At 56.2% G+C, this 21,559-nt stretch overlaps 2 protein-coding genes across 6 annotated transcripts in view; one reads left to right on the forward strand and one right to left on the reverse strand.

Annotated features, from left to right (window-relative positions):
• The window catches only part of UNKL (unk like zinc finger), a 32,347-nt gene extending 21,607 nt beyond the window's left edge, over positions 1-10,740 (forward strand). For 3 of the 4 annotated variants that reach the window (XM_070362832.1, XM_070362833.1, XM_070362834.1), the window contains 6 exons: positions 1,004-1,181; positions 6,523-6,615; positions 7,109-7,336; positions 7,936-8,138; positions 8,268-8,525; positions 9,104-10,740. In XM_070362832.1, the coding sequence (XP_070218933.1) occupies positions 1,004-1,181; positions 6,523-6,615; positions 7,109-7,336; positions 7,936-8,138; positions 8,268-8,525; positions 9,104-9,256 (1,113 nt within the window). In that variant the 3' untranslated portion in view covers positions 9,257-10,740. Of the gene's footprint in view, positions 1-1,003; positions 1,182-2,708; positions 2,764-6,522; positions 6,616-7,108; positions 7,337-7,935; positions 8,139-8,267; positions 8,526-9,103 lie in introns of those variants that run through there. The other variant, XM_070362835.1, reaches the window with a different exon arrangement.
• Positions 10,741-11,376: 636 nt separating this feature from the next.
• On the reverse strand, positions 11,377-21,541 carry GNPTG (N-acetylglucosamine-1-phosphate transferase subunit gamma). Of its 2 annotated transcripts, XM_070362836.1 has the most exons (11): positions 21,448-21,541; positions 21,293-21,350; positions 21,147-21,214; positions 12,699-12,753; positions 12,552-12,635; positions 12,388-12,481; positions 12,202-12,316; positions 12,043-12,125; positions 11,838-11,969; positions 11,682-11,763; positions 11,377-11,585 (listed from the first exon to the last, which is right to left on the reverse strand). In XM_070362836.1, the coding sequence occupies exons 1-11, from the start codon at positions 21,497-21,499 to the stop codon at positions 11,488-11,490; spliced, it is 921 nt and encodes a 306-aa protein (XP_070218937.1). In that variant the 5' UTR covers positions 21,500-21,541; the 3' UTR covers positions 11,377-11,487. The 2 variants fall into 2 exon arrangements, with proteins under 2 accessions (XP_070218937.1, XP_070218938.1); XM_070362837.1 differs by lacking the exon at positions 12,552-12,635.
• Between the last annotated feature and the right edge of the window lie 18 nt (positions 21,542-21,559).

Consider the following 21,559-nt stretch of genomic DNA (forward strand, 5'->3'; position numbering starts at 1 on the left):
AGCAGGCTGGCCAGGTTCATCTACCAGCCAGTGCTCACCTACACCCAGGGACCCCCTCCGTCCTGTCCCCAAGCCAGGCTCCAGGGACAGTGAACAGGGGTTGGGGAGCAGTATCGGAAAGCCATCTAAGAGGGACCCTGGGACCCTGAGCTTTCTACTTGTTTGAAGGGTCTGCTGGAATGCCCAGGGGACGCCATGGCCGTGAGGCTGGCCTGCTGGCTCTTGTGGGCAATTGGTGCTCAGAGCTGCTTTGGGGACCCCTTCCTGCGTGTGGGTGCCGTCCGCTCCTCCCCAGGACCTCCGTCTCCTCCTGCAGCCACAGAACCCTGAGTCCCTGGGCCCCGACAGGACAGCCCAGACAACGCACCGTCTCACTTTGCTATAGCCTCTGACTCCTGGTTTCCTGGTGACCTTGGAAAGCCCCGAGGCCTGACTTCATGACTCAGTCCTGGTTCATTTTTATTGCTGCCTTTACTGTGTGCAGTGCCCTCCACGTTCCTGGCTGTTTATCCAAGATTGTGCCAGTTCTTTTCCTTTTAATCTATCAAATAAAGATAATGCGAATTGCCCCAATCTTTTATTTTTGTTGTTGGATAATGAGATTACAAGGTTATTTCATCGAAATCATCAGAAGCATTGCTGGCTGTCTGCTCGTGCCGTGGGAGCTTCTTTCTTTCTGCTCTGCATCGCTATTACCATGATTCTTACTATTGTCACTATAAAGAATGACACTCTCTGGATGCACTTGTTCCCATCCCTGGGTGGTAGCAGCTTACGATTCTGCAGCGACAGTTTCTAACTAACCAGACGTTTAAAGCCCCTCCCTCTAGAATATCTGGAAGAGTAGTTGGCTCTCTGGTCTGCTGTGGGGAGCGAAGCAACCTGGCCTGTCCGTTGTGACTCTGTTGTCTCTGTCCCCCAGTGTCCTCTGTCACTGCGCGGCCGTGATCACGTTGCTGTCCACGAGCCCAGCGCTGGCTCATCCTGTTGTGTCTTTGCACAGAGCCACCTTGCGGTGTTGGCAGTGGGTCACCCCCTCGCTCCCAGCGTGAGTTCCAGCCTCGCGTCCAGTCTGGCGTCCAGCACCGGCTCAGGCGGCTCCTCGCCCACCGCTCTGCCCACCCTCTCGGCCCGCACCCACCCGCTCGACCCTTCTGGCAGTGCCGGCGAGGGCGTCCCAGGTAAGCCCGGGGCTCTGCTGCCTCTCTGCACTTGCCTTGACACCTTCCGGTGCACGCGTGTGTGCGCACGCTCCTTTGCAGAAGAGCGTTTCGGGTGGTCACCTGCCACTCCGGCCGTGCTGCCCGGGGAGAGCGCCTACCTCGCTGGGCGCCACAAGCGGCAGAGGGGATATGGCGCCCTCTGGCGGGCCAGAGCGGCAGCACCACCGAGAGCCCGAGGCTTCAGAGAAATGACGGGGGCCTGTAGATTCGACGGTGACCAGGGTGGGGAGCGGAAGGCGTCCCTGGCGGCTGGGCGTCCTTGTGGGTTTGTGAACTAATCACCCATGTAATCGGACGTGGGGGTTCGGTTAGGGGCGGTGGTCGGGGCGCAGAGCCCTGGCTGGGACTGTGGTGAAAGCCCAGGGAAGAGTGGAGCTGGTGCATGAGATGGCGCCTTCCAGGTCACGCTGGTCCCCTGATCCCCGTCTGGACAGTGGGCACCTTGCTGTTGTGGGAAGTCACAGAACGTTCAGAGCTGCCCTCTGGCCCCGGGAGGAGGGCCCTGGCTGGCCTTTCCGCTGTTGGCACCCAGGACCCGGAGTGCACAGCCTCCCCCCCCCCTCATGCCCCACTCCCCCATTTCCTCCCCCCTCCCCACGCCCCACTCCCCCATTCCTCCCCCCGCCCCTGCGTCCCCCGGGGTGCACCTCTGCGATGCACTCACTGCCTGAGAGTCAGCTCAAACAAGCCGGTGCTCCTTACAGACCTCCCCTTTCATGGACTCCGTGGAGCCCTTTCAGGGCCACTGGGCAGGTTCCTCTCCCTTGCCTTCCACCTCACACAAACAGGTGGAGCCCTGCAGAGTTCACTGCCAGGTGGCTGGCAAACGGTGGGACCCGGGAGGGAGGGACCCAAGGCTGTGGGCAGCTGAGGGCAGGGTCACGGCCTGTTAACCCACGGGCGCTAGGTTGAGCGTTTACTTGAGCCGCTGCGGGTGGGCAGGGTAGGAGCAGCCGGCCGGCGACAGGGCTCGCGGAGATCCCACTTTAACCCACCAGAGCAGCCCTCGCCGCGGTGGTTTTCGCACACTTTGGGCCCGGGGTCCCAGCACGCTGCCTTGCAGCGCCGGCAGAGTCAGGTGCTGGTGCGAAGAGGTGGAGTGCCCCGCCGAAGGCCCGTGCTCTGGGCGGTGGGGACGCTGTGCTCTGAGGACGCGGAGCTCCGAGGACGTGGAGCCGCGAGGCGAGCACCAGTCCGCAAGCACCTGTCTGCACGGCGGGGCGGGGCCAGGGACCAGGGCCAGGGGTGGGGTACCCTGGGGGCGGGGCCAGGGGCGGGGCGGGGCAGTGGGACGGGGTACCCAGGGGGCGGGGCCGGGGCGGGGTACCCAGGGGCCTGCGTCACCGGGGCGGGACGTTTTAGGGGCGGGGCGATCTAAAGCTTACGTCACCGGGGCGGGACACCAGGGGCGGGGCATCCCGTCTGGGGCGGGGTGTTCAGGTTTGCGTCACCAGGGGCGGGGCCGGCGCGGGCAGGCGGGGAGTGGGCCGCGTTTGAATCGGCGGCGGTGACGGCGGTACCAACGCGGGGTGCGGGAACGGTGAGTCAGCATTGTCAGCCCCGCTCCGGTAAGGTGCGGGCCGTCATTCCCCGGAGCTGCGGATGGGGCGGTGCGCCATCTGCCCCCCGCTAGATGCACCCCCCATCCCCTCCCCGCAGGCGGCCAACTCCCGTCCCCCCAAGCGGGCCAGGTGACCCCTCAGGTGCGGTGCATCCGCTTCTTCCTCTCGCCACCCCGGCCGCCCCCTCCCCTCCCAGTGGCCCTCGTAGCAGTCTGCGGCACCTGCGTCCCGACCAGGTGTGACAGCCAGGGGTCCGTGCCAGGATCTTAGGGGTTGCGGAATGAGGCCAAAACAAATCTCCCGTCTTTAGGACCCTGCTCTGCGGGGGCGCCCGGGTGTTCCCTGCGTGGGCGCCATCCACCGGGCTCTCCAGGGAAACCTGCATCGCCTAGCGTGGGTGGGTCTCCCGCTCCCAGGGTCCCTGCCTTGTCCTGCTGCGAACTGCCGCTGCGCTATGGGGAACTCAGACCAGCAGTGAGCCGCTTTGTCGGGTGCGTGTCCATCCAGCAATTAGCGGAAGGACAGCCAGCCAGGGGCATCCTGGCCCGCCCCAGGGGGTGACGGGTCAGGGTTTCCCATTCTGGCCTCTAATTCCTTGCGCTGTAAGTTGTCCCCATGTGTCGCCTGGTCCTGGGGACCTGGGCATCCCTCAGATGTGCTGTGTCACGTTGGGAACTGAGCTTTGTCAGGGCTGTTACTCAGCAGTTTTCAGCTAATTGCTCACTAATGTCTGGGCAGTTCCTGGCATTTTGACACGGTCAGGTACGGCAGGTTATAGGTCAGGTGACTCAGTCACGTAGATTCTGAGTGTTAAAAGTCATTTCTTTTGAGAGAACATCTCAGAACCTGGGTCTGATCTTAGGGAGCAGTGGGGTGTGTAGTAGGACAAGAGAAGCAGCACTGATTCTTTTGGGGGCTGGGACACTTCTCGGGGGCGCCTGCCACCACCCCACACAGGCTGTGGCTTGTCAGGTGAGACTTGGTCCCGGTTGTGCCCTGGCTGCACCTGAGGGGGGCAGGGCAACAGCAAGGTCCTTCTGTGCTGAGTCACAGGGTGGGGGTGGGGGAGTGGGATGAAGTAAATGCCTTCCAGGTGAAAAAGGCTCCTGCGCTCAGTTTATTTCCATCCATCCATCCGTTCCTTCCTTTTACATGCCTTTGTTAGTCAAAAAAACGTTTCTGAAACTCTGCCAGCTTTGAAGCCAACCTGATCCCCCCACTGCAGGGTGAAGGGCCAAGTCCACATTGTTGGGCCCAGCTGACGGGCATGTCCCAGCCTGGGGAGGTGGTGCGGGGCAAGTATGCAATGGGTGGGTCACCCTGCTTATGCACAGCAGGTGAGTCTGCACGTCAGCCCGCAGTGGTCTGGGTCTGAGATGGACCACACGGTCCAGGTGACTTGAAGGGATCTAGCAGGGGGAGATTCTGAAAGGGTTTTGGCGTTTTCTCAGAAGTGCTGGGGCTGATGGGAGCTGTGTGTGAAGCTGCCGCCCACAGCAGCGCTGCAGTGTGAAGGCAGAGAGGGGCCCCTGCCGGGGTGGGTGAGGGTGAGAGAGGGTCCTGCTGGGAAGCGTGGACCAGTCACTGAGGGGGGTGCGTCTTTTCCAGGAGGCTGGGCTTGGGACATGAAGGGGCTGGCATCCCTAAAAGTCTCCTGGGACAGAAGAGGTCAGGGTTGGGGGCAGCCTGCAGAGATGGGGGCCCTAAGGGGGTGGGGGGGAGCAGCTGAGGGCCACGCTGGGCTCCTGCTCAGCACGTGGGTGCCGGTGCAGCAGCCTGAGGGAGGCACCGCGCACACAGTTTGCTAAGGGGCCAGGGCTGCTGTGGGTCCTCCCTTGCCGGCAGGCAGTGATGCAGCCGCGCTGGAGGACAGCTGGTGTCTGCAGGTCAGCACCACAGAGGTAACTGGTGTCCGGGTGTGACAGCCACAGGAGGGGCTGCGGGGCTGCCAAGGAGGACGGGAAGGCCAGGAGGTGGCCCCAGGCAGAGGAGGGAAGAAGGACAGGTGGAGGGTGGCGGTGGGGGCATTTAGGAGCACCACTCAGGGCTGGGGGGCAAGGCTGGGGCAACAGTTTGAAGAGTGAGATGGAAACTGGGGATCGCAAGACGTGGGGGTCAGCCAACTCAGGTTGGATTTGGGTGAGGGCCTGAGGGGCCTGCCATCATGTCTTAGGAAGGGTGGGAGCCAGAGGCGGCCCCCTTTGCAGAGTTGACCGAGGCAGGAGGGGTCCTTAGAGGCCTGAAGCCCCAGGCCTGCAGGAGGCGCTGTTGGGCACAGAGAACAGCCTGGTGAGGATGGGTGGTCCCAGTTACTGATGGTTAAATTAAAGGCCTGCCTCAGCCCTGCACTGTCTGCTTCTGACCCTGGGAATGTGACCTTATTTAGAAACAAGTCTTTGCAGGAAATTCCCTGGTGGTCCAGTGGTTAGGACTCCTCGCTTTCACTGCCCAGGGCCCAGGATCAACCCCTGGTCGGGAACTAAGGTCCTGCAAGCCGTGAAGTGCAGCCTGCCCCCCACCAAAAAGTGAAAAATAAAAGTCTTTACTGGTGTAATTAAGGTAAAATGAGGTCATTAGGATGGTTACTGGTGTAATTAAGGTAAAATGAGGTCATTAGGATGGGTCCTAATATGATATAACATGTACTTAGAAGAAGGAAACTTGGACACAAAATACAGGGGAGGGACGACCACAGGAGGACAAGGCGCTGGGGAGGCCAGAGCATCCGCAGACTGAGGACCACTGAGGATTCCCCGCTGGGAAGGCAGGAGGGTGGGCCCCAGGAGCCTGGGCGGAAGCGCAGCTCTCTGCTGCTTGTCGGTTGCCATCCAGGAATTCTGCCACTTGGCACCGGGCAGCTGGGAGCGGAGGCGGGAGGCTGACCCAGAGCAGGCAGGCCTGACGAGGGTCCCATTGTCCACTCCGGGCTGGAGTCTGGGGCCTCTTGAAATGGGCCTCGGTGTGTCCACCAGGCATCAGGGGCACTGTGGGGCCCTGTGGCCAGCAGGGGGCATAGGACGGAGCCATGCCAGAGAGGCCCCAGCCTCCTGGAGGGGGTGCTCTGGAGTGGACCCCAGCAGGGCTGGGGGCAGAAGGGATCTGGGGTGGCAGCGCTCCCATGTGCTGGGCCCTCAGCATCACCACGTCTCCCCAGACCTGGCTGTGGCTTGTGCTGGGTGGCTGCTCAGGCCCTGGGTCTGTCCCTGAAGCTCCTGCTCTCCTGGACCCTGGTCCCCAGGCCACACTTCCCCCAAGTTGCCCCCATGGGGCCACGGGAACTTGGGGGGTTGGCGGACCTGACCTTGGCCGTCCTGAGACAGCGTCCCACTCTGTGCCAGGGCCTGGAGGGCGTGTCAGGTGGGGACAGTGGGGGCTACGGCCCTTTCCCCTGTCCCTATGACAGGCCTGGGGGGGTGCACAGGGGTCCCCAGCAGAACAGGAGGGAAACAACCCTGCCCACTTGCGGGACCTGGTTTGGGCCCTGGGGTGGAGGTCAGTGCAGGTCCCCCCCGCGTTGTCCGTGAGCCCCTTTCTCCCCATGGACGTCGCCCTCCTCAGATTTTCTTTACTAGGCAGGCATGTGATCCGGTCAGATTTTACCAAATGATCAGAAGCTCAGTCGGCGAGATGAGGGCTGTGTTGCCATGGCTATAGGAGGGGTGGACCCCGAGCCCAGGTGGGTCCCCCCGCCACAGGAGCCTGGATCCCCCCTCGGTGACACTAGATCTGTCCTGCAGGATCCACCTTAGACCTTCACCTTGGTGACATCAGCCTTGTGCCCCCGGATAAGGACCTGGAGGAACACGACGGCCGTGACCTGGGACCCACAGGTAGCACCTAAGCCGATGCCTTCCAGGACCGCCCCCTGTGCCTCTGGGGTGGGAGGGGTCCTGTCTGCCTCCCTGCACCCCCCACCCCAAAGTCCCTACAGAGTCGGGGGCAGGCCTTTGTGGCCATTTCGAGGAGACGAGTAACCACAACATTGGTATGAAGACAAATAGGTTCACAGTTCACATCAGATACTGAATCGTTTTCTTCAATGTAAAAGTTCATCTTTTTTTTTTAATTTCTCTGATCTTAAAAAAAACCACTTCTGGGGCCTAAAACATTCTGGGACCACTGTGCCTGTGGACAGGTCACCCAGGCGGGCCTAGAGAGCATCTGAGGGGTGAGACGTGTGGCCTTCTCACCTGGGTGGGAGTCCCCCAGCTTGGGCAGTGCCGGGAGATTCCAGGGCAGAGGGTCTCCTGTTGTGTGTCTGGTCCCTGGGGCTGCAGCAACCGCCTCCCACTAACCTGACACCACTCCCCCAACTCCGTGCAGGTCAGAGGTCGCTGGGGGGCTCTGCCCCTGTGGCCATCCCGGGCTGCCTGCCGCGTTCCCCATCCCTGCACTCTTCCTCATCCCTGTCCGCCTCCCCGCTCGGCTCCTTCTCCCAGTCCTTGCCGGGCCCACTCATCTCCTCGGCCATGACGCCCCCCCAGCAGCCGCCGCCCCTCAAGTCGGAGCCCAGAGCACTGGGCCCCTCAGTCTCGTCCTACAACTCCTTCGGTGAGTGGCCTCGTGGGGCCCCAGGGTGGGGGGAGCCACAGTGCAGTCCATCATGTCCTGTTGCCGCTGCTCGGCTGCACGTGCCCTGGGGACAGGGCCTGGGGTTCGCACCTGGACCTCTGGGGGGATCAGCGTGCCTGGGACCCCATGCCGCCCTAGGACGCCACTCTGGTGGGACCCGCCTCGCGTCGCAGGCTGCCAGGCGCACGAAGTCAGCAGAGGCCAAGCACAGAAGCAGATGGATTTGCAGAATCCATCTGCAAATGGAAACTTGTGATCTGTTTTAAAAGAAACAATGTTTTTATTGTTATTTTTAAAGAAACCATGTTTTTAAATGCTTGTTTTACTCTCTGATGTCACATACGTCAATAGATGTCACTCAGGTAACCAGAAACCCTGTGGGGTCCTCCAGGTCCTAAGTGTGGACAGGGTTCTGGGACCAGGGTCTGAGCTCCGCGGCCCCCACGACACAGCTCTTGGGGCGAGTGATGGCGCAGGCGTCCTTGTCGGGGGGCAGGGCTGGGGTCCCCAGAGCTGGCTGGGGGGATGCCCAAGAGGCCCAAGCTCGAGCAGGCTGACGCCAGCTCCTCCACACTCAGGCTTGAACGGCGTCCCCGGCAGCATCTGGGACTTCGTCTCTGGCAGCTTCTCTCCCAGCCCGTCCCCAATCCTGAACGCCGGCCCCGCGGCCTCCTCAGGCGTGAGTCCCAGCAGCGCCGAGCTGGCCCGGGTCCGGAGGCAGCTGGATGAGGCCAAGAGGAAGATCCGGCAGTGGGAGGAGTCCTGGCAGCAGGTGAAGCAGGTGAGCTGGGGGGGCCACGGTGCGGGCGGGCGGGGCAGGGGGCGGGGCCCACGGGGCGGGGCGCGGGGCTGAGCAGGGCGTGGGGCGGGGAGCCGGCTCCGCAGGGTCACCTCGGCTCCTGGGTTTCAGGCCTGCGACGCATGGCAGCGGGAGGCCAAGGAGGCTAAGGAGCGGGCGCTTGCGGCCGACAGTGCCCGGCAGCTGGCGCTGCAGAAGAAGGAGGAGGTGGAGGCGCAATTCCGACGGCTGCAGGAGGAGCTGGAGGGCCGGGGCTTGGCCTCCGCGCTCCCCGGGCTGAGCGGCTGCAGCGACATCGGTGCCATCCCCCTGCCCAAGCTGCACTCGCTGCAGAGTCAGCTGCGCTTGGATTTGGAGGCGGTGGACGGGGTGAGTCCAGGCTCGTCCTCAAGGAACCAGCGGGCTGAGCACCGAGGTGGGGCGGGGGGCCCGGTACAGCTTCCGTCCACTCCCCCTTTGCCTCCTCTCAGCCACCGTGCCCCCCTGGACAGGGGCCATGTCACCCGCGTCTTTGGGTCACCCTCCAGGGTCCTTGGTCACCCCCCTGCTGTAGTGCTGAACCTGCTGCCCTTGGCTCAGCAGGAAGACCCTTCCACACCAGGCATTTTGTTAGAGCCCGGGGCGTCTGGGGGCTCCCCGCCCCTGCCTGTCACGCATGTCACTTCCCTGGCCCGGCCTGCACACACTTCATCTCCGAGGGGCCTGTACACGGGCTTTGGCTTTTCTCGCCGGAGGCTGTTCAGGAGCCGGCGTCCATCCTGCCCAGGCCCCTCCACGGGCCGCCTGCCCAGCTCCCCTCCCCTCGCCCTGTGGTGGCGCAGGCTCTGGGAGCCCAGCCCCACCCCGGAGGTTTGTGGTGGATCCTCCCGCCCCCTCCTGGCTCCTGGGTGGCCGCAGGAGGGCAGCCTAATGCCCCAGCCTAATGGTGCTTCACGCCTGGCCCGCAGGTCATCTTCCAGCTGCGGGCGAAACAGTGCGTGGTGTGCCGGGAGCGTGCCGGCGCCGTCCTGCGGCCCTGCCAGCACCGCGTGCTCTGCGAGCCCTGCGCAGCCAGCGCCCCCGAGTGCGCCTACTGCGCGGGCCAGCCCCTGCCCTGGTGACGGCTGCCTCGTCCGCTTCCTGGTGCCACCGACGTCGGGACCCCAGCCCCGCACGGCCCACCCATGGCCTCAGACTCTTCCTCGCTGACCCTGGTGCCCCACGGGGCGTGAAGGCAGGGTGACCCATTGGGGTCTGTGGTCCTGACGCCACTGTGACTGGATCCTGGGAGCTCGAGTCCCGAGAAGCACTTTGTAGATGGAAGAGTTTAGGCAGAGGTTCCAAGTTGCTCTGAGCTGCTTTGAGGTTCGTGTTTTTAATATGCGGTAATATGAAGCTTTACACGTGTACTGTGAACAGAGCACTTCCTCTTGGTCTCTCAGCCCGTATCACGGCAGCCATGCTAGTTCCTGTCTGAGATTAGTACTTAAGAAGTGAGCATTTATCTAGTAGTGAGAGATACCTAGGATTTTTACAGTTTTCAAATTAAGTGCAAACCAATAGTATTTATAGCAGAGTGATTATTGAGAGACATATACATGTAGATGAAATTTTATGACGGGAACTCACTTCCTGAAAGTGTGCACAGTAACTGCAGCGTCAGTGACAGCCCTGTGGCCACAGGCCCCGCTCAAGTGCCTATGCCTTGGAGAGCCGGGGATGGCGCGTTCCTCCTCTCTGGACCCGGCCAGCGTGCGAGGCAGCAGGGCAGCAGGGAGGGCCCTGGATGCTCCCCTCCCCCAAGCTCACAGTGGGCTTCCTGGCTGGAGCCTCGCCCACCCGCGTGGGAGACACTGTCGCCAGGTCTGTCGTCCAGGTGTTGTGGTCACGTGACCACAAGGTGGTGGAGGACCTGGCCACCGTGAGGGCGGTGCAGGGCCAGGGTGCAGCAGGGCTGCTGGGAACAGGTCAGATCTCAGTGCTGGCTTCGGTCTCTCCTGTCTGCATTGGGTCACTTTTCCGAGGAATCCGGGAGGAAGTAAAAGCTGTCTGTAGTTGGCTGAGACCTTACTTGCAGACGTAGATAGGGCAAGGATCTCCCTGGAGTCTGCTGCAGGCACGGAGCGGGGACTGGGCCCTGGCCCAGAAGGGACTAGCTGTCCCTGCCCGCCTGCCCAGGGCTGTGCCAAAGACTTTATATAGCATTTTTTTAAAGTGCAAAGTGACTAGGTAAAAATTTTTATCAGTGACCAAATTAGAATGTATTTACTATAGTGAGAGGTTGAAAACCTTTTTTTAATGACACACTGATGGGAAAGCTGTCATTCAAAGGTGGGTCCATGGCTCCATGCAGCTCGCCCGCTGCTAACGGTAACTCTGACTCAGTTGTGGTGAACCTTTGTTTCTAATTATAGTGATGATTTATTAGCTCTTAGAAATTACGTATATTTTGTGCTACTGTAATCACTGTTTAAAGTTCTTTATTTTTATTAATATTTATGCACTTGTTTCCCACAGCAGGCCTTTGGCCTTCTAGGCAAACGGGACAATGTCTGTAATCGACATCTAGCCTAGACATTTTCAAATTATAAACAGGAACAATTAAGCTTTAGGTGTATTTATAAGCTACTCCGGTCAGTACTCTCTGTGGGGTTCCGGAAACTGGAGGCGCACCCCCCAGGTACTTGCTGGCTCTGACGACAGGTGTGGTGGCAAGACCAAAGAACCACCGGGGTGGGGCTCCTGGGCTGCCCCCCAGCGGCCGGGTGGCCCTGGCCTTCTGAGGGGCTGAGCGGGCCTCCCAGGCTGGGCCGGGCCGGGCTCAGGGTGTCACCGCCCCGCACTCGGGTGACAAAAGGGGGTGCTGGGCGTAGCAGCTGAAGCTACACGGTGCTCGGCGAGGCCGCGGCTCTTGCTGCCGAGTGTCAGCTCCTGCGTGCTCGGTGTTAGCGGTGACACTCCATCATCCCACCGTCTGTCGCTGTGGGCAGAAGACCTCGACTCCTTGTGGACGCTTCATACAAATTAATTTATGGAAGCCCCAATCTGTATGTTCGAGTGTTTAGATGAGAATGTTATTGGGATGGAGTTTTCTTAACCCAGAAGGTAGTATTTATAATGCATAATCATTTACTCGTAGTGAATTGTTTAAAGTTGTTAACACTTGTTTAAATTTTTTTACACTATAGCATTTATGCAATGGTTTACAGAATTCATGGAATTATTTTTATCAGTATGGAAATTAATTAAAACTCTGATCTTTATTTTGTCTGCATCTTTGAGGACAACCCCGAGGGCCTGCTGGCTCAGAAGGAGAGAAAGGTCCTTAGGCCGAAGCCCACAGTCCTGAGGGTCACAGGGTGTCCCCACGCAGTCCAGGGTCGCCTCGCAGGGGCTCTGCCATCCCGGCCGTGGGCACCTGGGGGCCCCAGTGCTCAGAGCTGGGGGTTTCTGCCGAAACACCAGACAGTGGGAGTCAGGACCCGACCGGCAGGCATAAAGCCCGGGTGGGCTTGGCCCCCTCACCCCGCACCGGGCACCACAGACCTGTGGGCTTCCCGTAGGGGACGCCGTGCTGGGTCAGCACGCCTTGCAGTCTCTTTATCTCCTGGGACAGGGCCTTATGTGCCTAGACCGGGAGTGGAGAAGAGTGGTCAGGCCCTTGGTGGGAGGCCGTCCTTGGCCAGGGGGCCGTGTCTGTACCTCCTGGCAGCTCTCCAGCGTCTCAAACCGCAGGCCCTTGGTGCCTCCTTCCTGCTGCGCCGCTTCATTTGGTTCTGATGTCTTCAGATAACCAGCATCTTCAAAAATTGCCCTGAGCGACTTCTCGTAGCCCTGCAGGTGGAGGATGAGGAGGGAGCGCCCATTGGGCTGCCCGGCCCCCATGTGGGGCCTGCCCATGGCTCACCTGGGCCGTGATCAGCTCGTCCACCCGGTCCTGCTCCAGCTGGTCCCACCGCTGCTGCAGGGCCGCAGGCAGGGTCGGATACACTGAGGGTCCAATAGAAACTGGCTGAGCTGAGCCCCTCTGCCCCTCAACGCCCCCGCCGCCCGCCCGGGCACCCACCTAACAAGGAGTGGGGGTGGCAGACGAGGGGCGTCTCGAAGGTCAGCGCGTAGACACAGGTGCTTGGCTCAGACACGTGGGCCAGCCGGTTGCTTTTGCCACAGGTGAGCTCCACCTGGGGGGACCTCAGTGAGCAAGTGGGGGAAGCAGGCACCCCCCCGCCCCGCCCCCACCTCCACCGCCCACCTTGCTCTGCCGGCTTCGTGACTGGCATGCATCGCCATCCCGCATCCACATGCCCCTGAAGGTGTTGTTGGTGATCTCCCACTCATGCCAGATGCTGCGGAGGGGCAGAGAGTGAGGCGGGGTCGGGCACGGTGCCCCCGGGGCCTCGGCCGCACCCCGCTCACCCGAGGATCCCGCTGTAGGCGTTCCAGCGGAAGGTCTGCTCGTGCTGCGTCACGTTGTGGAACGGGCAGAGCTCGTACTTGTACCTGCGGGCACGGTGCCGTCAGCGGGGCCCCGGCCCCCAGCCACCCTGCCCTGCCCTCACTCACGTGGACTCCACCAGGCTGAAGCACTTGCCAGAGAGTCTGGAGAGGTGCGCGGGGCCTGCGGGGAGAGCGTAGCCTGCTGAGCGTGGTGTCCTGAGCAGGCGCAGAGCCCAAAGTCAGGGCCCTTTGGGAGGGCGAGTGCCGGAAACGTGACAGCCAGGCGGAGGGCGTGAGCGACCTCACATAGCGCCGGCTCACACCCTGTGAAAACACCGCCAAGCGTTCCAGAGAAGGCTTACCTGCAGCCAGGTGAGCCCCTTGCAGTGAAGCCCCCGCCCTAGCGGGGCCTTGAGGAGCAGCCTGGCTGAGGCCTGCCAGGAGCCCAGCCTCTGTTCTGCTCAACTCGGATCCCAGGCAGGAAAGGGGGCTGCTCATGAAGGCTGCGGGTGAGGGGTGATGGTTGGACACACACAGCAGGCCGTCTGGGCCCAGGAGGAGTGCAGGGAGACCCCGGGGGCCTGCACGCGGACGCCCCCAGGCTCTGAACTCTGGGGCCCAGCCTGGTGAAGGGCCCCAGCACCGAGCCAGCCTGCAAGGGACCCGCAGCCTCTCCAAAGGAAAACGCAACAGGACCACCTGGGAGAAGCGCAGACGCTGGACTGACTGAAGACTTCAGTTAAACAAATGCCTAAAATATACTTAAGGGGCTGGAGGGAAACAGGAAGAACCAAAGTGAGTTGGGAAAATGACACGTGGGCAGAGAGGTGAGAACCATGTCGAGAGGAACTAGAAAACCCTGGAGCCGAAAAATACAACTGAACTAATAAACCCACAGAAGGAGTTCAACAGTTCTGAGCAGAGAGAAGAACCAGTGACGAGACAGTGGAGGTAAAGAGGAGGGGCAGAGACGGGATCTGAGGAAATAACTGCCCCAACCCAACAAAACACACGGATGGACAGATCCAGGCGGCTCACTGAACTCCATGTACAACACACTCAGAGACCCCCACCAAGACTGAAAAGAAACAGCAGACACCAAGTCAAAAGTGCCAAGAAGTGACTTGTTACATGAAGGAATCAATGATTATCCACCACTTATCTGCTACACTTGGGAGGCCAGGAAGCAGTGGGGTGGGAGGCAAAACTGTCAACCAAGGAGTCTATCTCCAGGAAACCCTCCTCCAAGAGTTAGGCAAAATCAAGACTCTCCCAGACAAAGGCTGAGCGATTTCATTACCACCAAGCCTGCCTTGGACGGAGCCCCTTATTGCCCCCAGGAAAGGCAAATACACGGGCAAACTCAAAGCAGTGCCATGGTCCTGAGCCGCAAATCTACAGGGTTCAAAAGACAAGAAGCATGGATGTAGCTACAGATTCATGCTTGAAGGGTCACTTTCTAAAGTCCACCACAAAGTTGGGGAGGGACAGAGTTGTGCAGGAGAGTCTTTCAAGTCACACCAACTTCAATCATGTACAAGTTAGACTTGAGTTACATGATCGTATGTAATCCCCTGGCGACTGGAGAGGAAATGGCTACATAGAATGCACACAAAAGGAGGTAAGAAGGATGTCAGAACAGGTCGCTTAGGAAAAGGTCAACAAAAGGAATGGAGGGAACGAGCAACAAAAAACAACTATACAACAAATTTTGCTGTTTTGTCTTCTCCAAATCCTTCCTTATCAGTGATTAAACGTAGACAGATTAAACTCTCCCATTCAGAAGGCACAGATTGGCTAAACGGGTAAAGAAATGTGACCCAACTGTGCATACTCTTATCTATAAGAGACACACTGAAGCTCGAGGGCACAAGCAGGCTGCAAGTGAGAGGATGGAAAAAGACGCAAGTAGAGCGAGCGGGGACGGCCACGCCGACACCTGACGAGACAGACTGCCAGTCAGCGCTCTTCAGGGAGGTAAGGGGGGTGTTACACATGAGGGTCCCCTCACCAAGGTCGTGACAGTTACAAGCACACGGCACCAAACATCAGAGCGTTGGCAATGACGCCAAAGGCAACGGTACCAAAAGGAAAACTAGAAATGTGGGGCGCTCCCATAGCAACAGCAAAGCCCCAAACAACCCAATTAAAGGATGGACCACGGGGACTTCCTTGGTCCAAGTGGCTTAGAAAAGTGGCTAAGACTCTGATGCAGAGGGCCTGGGTTCTATCCCTGGTCAGGGAGCTAGATCCCACATGCCCCAACTAAGACCCAGCACAGCCAAATATATCAGAAAAAAAAGTTTTTTTAAGATGGACCAAGGATTACTAGACATTTTCCTGAAGTGAAAAATAAATACAAATCAAATCCACAATGAGATATCACTTCATCTACATTAGTATGGCCATTATTAAACAAACACAGAACAAATGCTGGTTAGGATACAGAGAAACCAGAACCTCTGCACACTGCTACTGCTGGTGGGAATGTAAAATGCACAAGCCGCTGCTGAAAAGTCTGGTGGTTCCTCATAAAGCTTAAACATACGGGGTTGGCCAAAAAGGTTCATCTCAGATTTTTCTCTAAAGATTTTTCAGAAAAACCCAAACGAACCTTTGGCCAACCCAACAGAATCACATGATACAGCAAACTGACTCCTGGGTATGTGAGCTGAAAGCAGGGACTCAAACGTGGACCATGTTCACAGCAGCCTTATTCACAGTAACTGAAAGGTAAAAACCCAAGTGTGCACGGCAGATGAATAGACAGAATGCAGTGCGCATGGGCAATGGAATACTATTCAGCCTTAAAAAGGCAGGCAGTCTTGCCACAGGCCACAAAGATATCACAGACAGGATTTTTCTCCTACACAGACAGGATTTTAAAGCAGCTATATTGCAACCATGTTCCAGGGTGTTAAGGAAAACAAGGTGCATAAATGGAATCTCAGCAGAGAAATAAAAATTAGAAAGAGATGTGAAACTCTAAAAATAATCTTTTAAAAAGTCAGAAATAATTAGCCCGGAGATCCCTAAAATACACGTATTCATCATGCTCAAGGGAAGCTTATTCCAAGAACACAGTGTTGGCTCAATATTCAAAAGCCAAAGATCCCCACCCTATCAGTTCAGTCCCTCAGTCGTGTCCGACTCTTTTTCGACCCATGGACTACAGCACACCAGGCCTCCCTGTCCAACACCAACTCCCGGAGCTTGCTCAAACTCATGCCCATCGAGTTGGTGATGCCATCCAACCACCTCATCCTCTGTCGTCCCCTTCTCCTCCTGCCCTCCATCTTTCCCAGCATCAGGGTCTTTTCCAATGAGTCAGTTCTTTGCATCAGGTGGCCAAAGTATTGGAGTTTCAGCTTGAACATCAGTCCTTCCAATGAATATTCACGACTGACTTCCTTTAGGATGTAATGGTTCGATCTCCTTGCAGTGCAAGGGACTCTCAAGAGTCTTCTCCAACACCACAGTTCAAAAGCATCAATTCTTTGGCACTCAGCTTTCTTTATAGTCCAACTCTCACATCCATACCTGACTATGGGAAAAACCATAGCTTTGACTTTGCTGGCAAAGTAATGTCTCTGCTTTTTAATAATGCTGTCTAGGTTGGCCGTAGCTTTTCTTCCAAGGAGCAAGCATCTTTTAATTTTATGGCTACAGTCACCATCTGCAGTGATTTTGGAGCCCCTCAAAACATAAAGTCTCTCACTGTTTCCACTGTTTCCCATCTATTTGCCATGAAGTGATGGGACCAGATGCCATGATCTTAGTTTTCTGAATTTTGAGTTTTAAGCCCACTTCATCACTCTCCTCTTTCATTTTCATCAAGAGGCTCTTTAATTCTTCTTTGCTTTCTGCCATAAGGGTGGTATCATCTGCATATCTGAGGTTATTGATATTTCTCCTGGCAATCTTGATTCCAGCTTGTGCGTCATCCAGCCCAGCATTTCTCACGATGTACTCTGCATAGAAGTTAAATAAGCAAGGTGACAATATACAGCCTTGACGTGTTCCTTTCCCGATCTGGAACCAGTCTGTTGTTCCATGTCCAATTCTAACTGTTGCTTCTTGACCTGCATACATATTTCTCAGGAGGCAGATCAGGTGATCTGGTATTCCCATCTCTTGAAGAACTTTCCACAGTTTGTTGTGATCCACATAGTCAAAGGCTTTGGCATAGTCAATAAAGCAGAAGTAGATGTTTTTCTGGAACTCTCTTGCCTTCTTGATGATCCAACAGATATTGGCAATTTGATCTCGGGTTCCTCTGCCTTTTCTAAAACCAGCTTGAACATCTGGAAATTCACCATCCACGTACTGTTGAAGCCTGGCTTGGAGATTTTGGGGTATTACTTTACTAGCATGTGAGATGAGTGCAATTGTGTGGTAGTTTGAGCATTCTTTGGCATTGCCTTTCTTTGGGATTGGAATGAAAACTGACCCTTTCCAGTCCTGTGGCCACTGCTGAGTTTTCCAAATTTGCTGGCATATTGAGTGCAGCACTTTCACAGCATCATCTTTCAGGATTTGAAAGAGCTCAACTGGAATTCTATCACCTCCACTAGCTTTGTTCATAGTGATGCTTCCTAAGTCCCACTTGACTTCACATTCCAGGATGTCTGGCTCTAGGTGAGTGATCACACCATCGTGGTTATCTGGGTCATGAAGATCTTTTTTGTACAGTTCTTCTGTGTATTCTTGCCATCTCATTCTTAATATCTTCTGCTTCTGTTAGGTCCATACCATTTCTGTCCTTTACTGTGTCCATCTTTGGATAAAATGTTCCCTTGGTCTGATTTTCTTGAAAAGATTTCTAGTCTTTCTCATTCTATTGTTTTTCTCTATTTTTTTTTGCATTGATCACTGAGAAAAGCTTTCTTATCTCTCCCTGCTATTCTTTGGAACTCTGCATTCAAATAGGTATATTTTTCCTTTTTTCTTTTGTCTTTTAGCTTCTCCTCTTTTCTCAGCTATTTGTAAGGCCTCCTCAGACAACCATTTTGCCTTTTTGCAATTCTTTTTCTTGGGGATGGTCTTGATCACTGTCTCCTGTCCAATGTCACGAACCTCCGTCCATAGTTCTTCAGGCACTCACTCTATCATCTATTTCTCACTTCCACTGTATAATCCTAAGGCATTTGATTTAGGTCATACCTGAATGGTCTACTGGTTTTCTCTACTTTCTTCAATTTAAGTCTAAATTTTGCAATAAGGAGTTCATGATCTGAGCCACAGTCAGCTCCTGGTCGTCTTTTTGCTGACTATATAGAGCTTCTCGCCTACCCTAGAAACAGCTTGAAAAAGAAAACTCAGGACCACCTTGATAGGTTTAGAAAAAACCTTTGACAAAACCCAACAGCTATTCATGGTAAAAACTCAGCAACCAGGAACAGCCTGGAAGGTCCTCTCCCTGAGAAAGGGCTATACATGGGAGCTTCAGGTGAGAGACAGAGGCCAGGTGGGGGACACCTCTCCCCACTGCTCTTGAGAAACCCAGAGGACCGGCCAGCACGCAGGCACACAGCTGGACTCCAGCTACTACACGAACAAACGTTAACCACGGGAATCCAATGGACACAGTCCAGAATGTGGGAAACACTCGACCCAATTTCCTTAGTAGATAAATCGCAAGGAGCCGGAGGGAGGGATCTATAGAGTCGAGGAAACTGGAGCACACGTGGGCGTGTGTCAAGTGCACGACACACGGCCCTTCCCTACTGACTCAAACCACCGGCCTGTTAGAGAGCATAAGACTATTGGAGACATCTCACACAATGAGGGCATTTTACCGACTGATACTGTTGCTGTGTCCTTCAATACATGCACACCAAAATATTACAAATAAATTAAGTTGAGAGAAATTAGTTTCAAAGTAACCAGAATGGCAAAGAGAAAGCTAGGTGAGGGTGCCTGGTGCTTCACACACCCTTCTTCCACTTTCACACATGCTTGAAATTGTCTAGAACTATTTTTTTTCTAAGTCAAGGAAAAATCAAAAGTAAAAATGTGTAGAGTAAGCACTAAAACTGAGCACAAGCAGAAACACAGCAACCCAACTGCAAATCAAACTGATGACAAAAAAAAGAATGACCTCGTGAAGGGTGGACCACAGTGCCCCGCTGCCCAACTCTGGCTGGACACACTCCAAAATAAATTGCAAGTCTCAAACCTTGCTCACTTGTCTCATAGTCAGTGAGACGGCTGGCCCAGCACGTAATTAACCAGACGCATACATTCCCCTTGACTGATTCCCGGAGCGAGGGTCGGGGTGAGTGTGGGACCCGGGATAGCTGTACAAGGCATTCTGTGTGTGTGTGTGTGTGTGTGTGTGTGTGTGTGCGCGCTAGTCACTCAGTTGTGTTCAACTCTTTGTAACCCCACAGACTGTAGTCTGCAAGGCTCCTCTCTCCATGGAATTCTCCAGGCAAGAATACTAGAGTGGGTTGCTATTCCTTTCTCTCGGCATCTTCCCGACCCAGAGATCAAACCCTGGTCTCAAACGAGAAGAAGGTAAAGCAAGCACAGCAGAACATCAGCTCTTGCACTGAGTCGGAGTGTATGCTGCTGTTCACAGCCCCATTCCTCAGTTTTTCTATTCAATATTTTCACAGTAAAAAGCTAAAGTCTGTCTAGAGTGAAAGCTCACAGCTGTATCCTCCGTCTCTTATCTCGGCGCCCCACCCCCACCCCATGGCCAATCCTTCCAGGCCTGGCATCCGTGCTCAAGGCCTGTATGTGGCCACTCCTTTTGCTGGACTCTTCTCCCCCAGATAGTCACAGCCCTAACTCCCACTGCCCTTCAGTTTCTGACCGAAATTTCACTTCTCAGTCTTTTCCTGAACTAGCCCCCCATTTAAAATGGCAATCCCCAGAACAACCCCGCACGCACACTCTTCTCTGCCTTCCGTACCTACAGAGCACTTTTCACCAGTCTACATTTTACCTACTTTTTTTTGTCAGCCTACTCCCCTGCCAATTAAGACTGTCAACTCCATGAGGACATTGTATGTTTTCTTCATTTCTGCATCCACAGCATAGACCCTAACACATGGTAGCATTCAACTGAAAAAAAAAAAAAAAAATTGGAGGGACTTCCTTAGTGGTTCAGTGACTAAGACTCTGCACTCCCAACACAGAGGACCTGGGTTCAATTCCTGGTCAGAGAACTCGACCCACATACCCCAGTGAAGATCAAAGATCCCAAGTGCCTCAACTAAGACCTGCTGCAGCCAAATAAATATTTGTTTTAAAAAAAGATCTTGGATTTTTTTTCTTTTTAATTGGTGGGCTTCCCAGATGGCTCATTGGTAAAGAATCTGCCTGCAATTCAGGAGACATGGGTTCAGTCCCTGGGTCGGGAAGATCCCTTGGAGGAGGGCATGGCAACCCACTCCAGTATTCTTGCCTGTAGAATCCCATGGACAGAGGAGCCTGGTGGGCTGCAGTCCACGTTGTCGCAAAGAGTCAGACATGACTGAGCGCTGTGCAGCTTGCAGGTCTTAGTTCCTGCGTCAGGGATTGAATTCAATGCCCTTTGCAGTGAAAGCACCAAGTCCTAACCACCAGAGAAAAAATTCCCTTGGATTTTTTGTTTGTTTATATTTAATACCCATTTAACAACATAGCAATTCCACTCCTGAGATTCTGCTGCAGGAAACCACTCCAATAGATGTAGAAACAGGGACCCCTAGAAGGGATATTCTTCTCAACAATGCTTTTAGTGACCGAAACCAATAAACAACACCTTGCTGGACAATGAAAGAACACAGAGCATCCTATGGAATGCTAGGCACCAAGTGAGAAGAGCGAAGACCCACAGTGAGCAACAACAGCAAATAAGCAAACCTGCATAGTGGAAGTTGCTCAGTGGTGTCCGACTTTTTGTGATCCCATGGACTAAACAGTCCATGGAATTCTCCAGGCCAGAATACTGGAGTGGGTAGCAGTTTCCTTCGCCAGGTAATCTTCCCAACCCAGGGATCGAACCCAGGTCTCCCTCATTGCAGACAGATTCTTTACCAGCTGAGCCACCAGGGAAGCCCAAGAACACTATAGAGTGGTTAGCCTATCCCTTCTCCAGCGGATCTTCCCGACCCGGGAATCGAACCGGGGTCTCCTGCATTGCAGGCGGATTCTTTACCAGCTGAGCTACCAAAGAATCCCGTTTTGAGCAGTAAAATGGTACTACTCAAAACAAGAAAGCAAAGGTCACACACAAAAAACCTACTACACGTTTTTTACGTGTAAGCTTATGCATGTAAACGCACTAAAAAGCGTTTAAGAAAACAGACACCAAACCTGATGACAGAGATCACCTCTAGGAAAACAAACTAAGGACTAAGTCCCTAACCAGTGAACCCGGCACAGGCACGCTCTGGAAGGTTAGCGTGCACTTAGAAGGCTGACAAAGGACAGCATGAGCCTCCAGGTCCTAACTTCCAAGGCCCCTCTCCCTCCCTGGCGCCGGCTCCCGAGAGCTGACGCGGCCCACCGGTGCTGAAGCTGGGCCGGTTCCCTGCTCGCCCCGGGTCCCCGGCACGTCAGCGGTCAGGGCCCCGCACTCACCAGACACGGGTGAAGGGTCCCTCTTGGGCTGGAGGCGACTGGTCTGAGGCAGGAACGGGTTGTTGAGCCTGCGAGACGCGGCAGGGTCAGGGAGAAGCAGGCCCGGGCCGCGGCGCCGCACCCCGACTCCCCGCGCAGCCACTCACCCGAAAGTGTTGGGCTCCTCCACCACCTTCATCTTGGCGGCGCCTCCGGGCGCGGGCCCTGCGGGGAACGAGCAGTGAGGAGGCGGGCAGCGCGGGCGGGGCCGCGGAGACCAGAGCGGGTGCTCCGGGACGGAGGCGCCGGGCCGGTCACTCACCGCGGGCCGCGAACCCGAGCAGCACCGCCAAGCCCGCCAGCCTAGCCGCCATCGCGCCGCCGCCGCCGCCGCCGCGCGGTCACGTGGGAGCCGGAATCGGAAGTGGCGCCCC

This window comes from Bos mutus, chromosome 25 (assembly GCF_027580195.1).
Source record: "Bos mutus isolate GX-2022 chromosome 25, NWIPB_WYAK_1.1, whole genome shotgun sequence".
In the NCBI taxonomy this organism is placed as follows: domain Eukaryota; kingdom Metazoa; phylum Chordata; class Mammalia; order Artiodactyla; family Bovidae; genus Bos; species Bos mutus.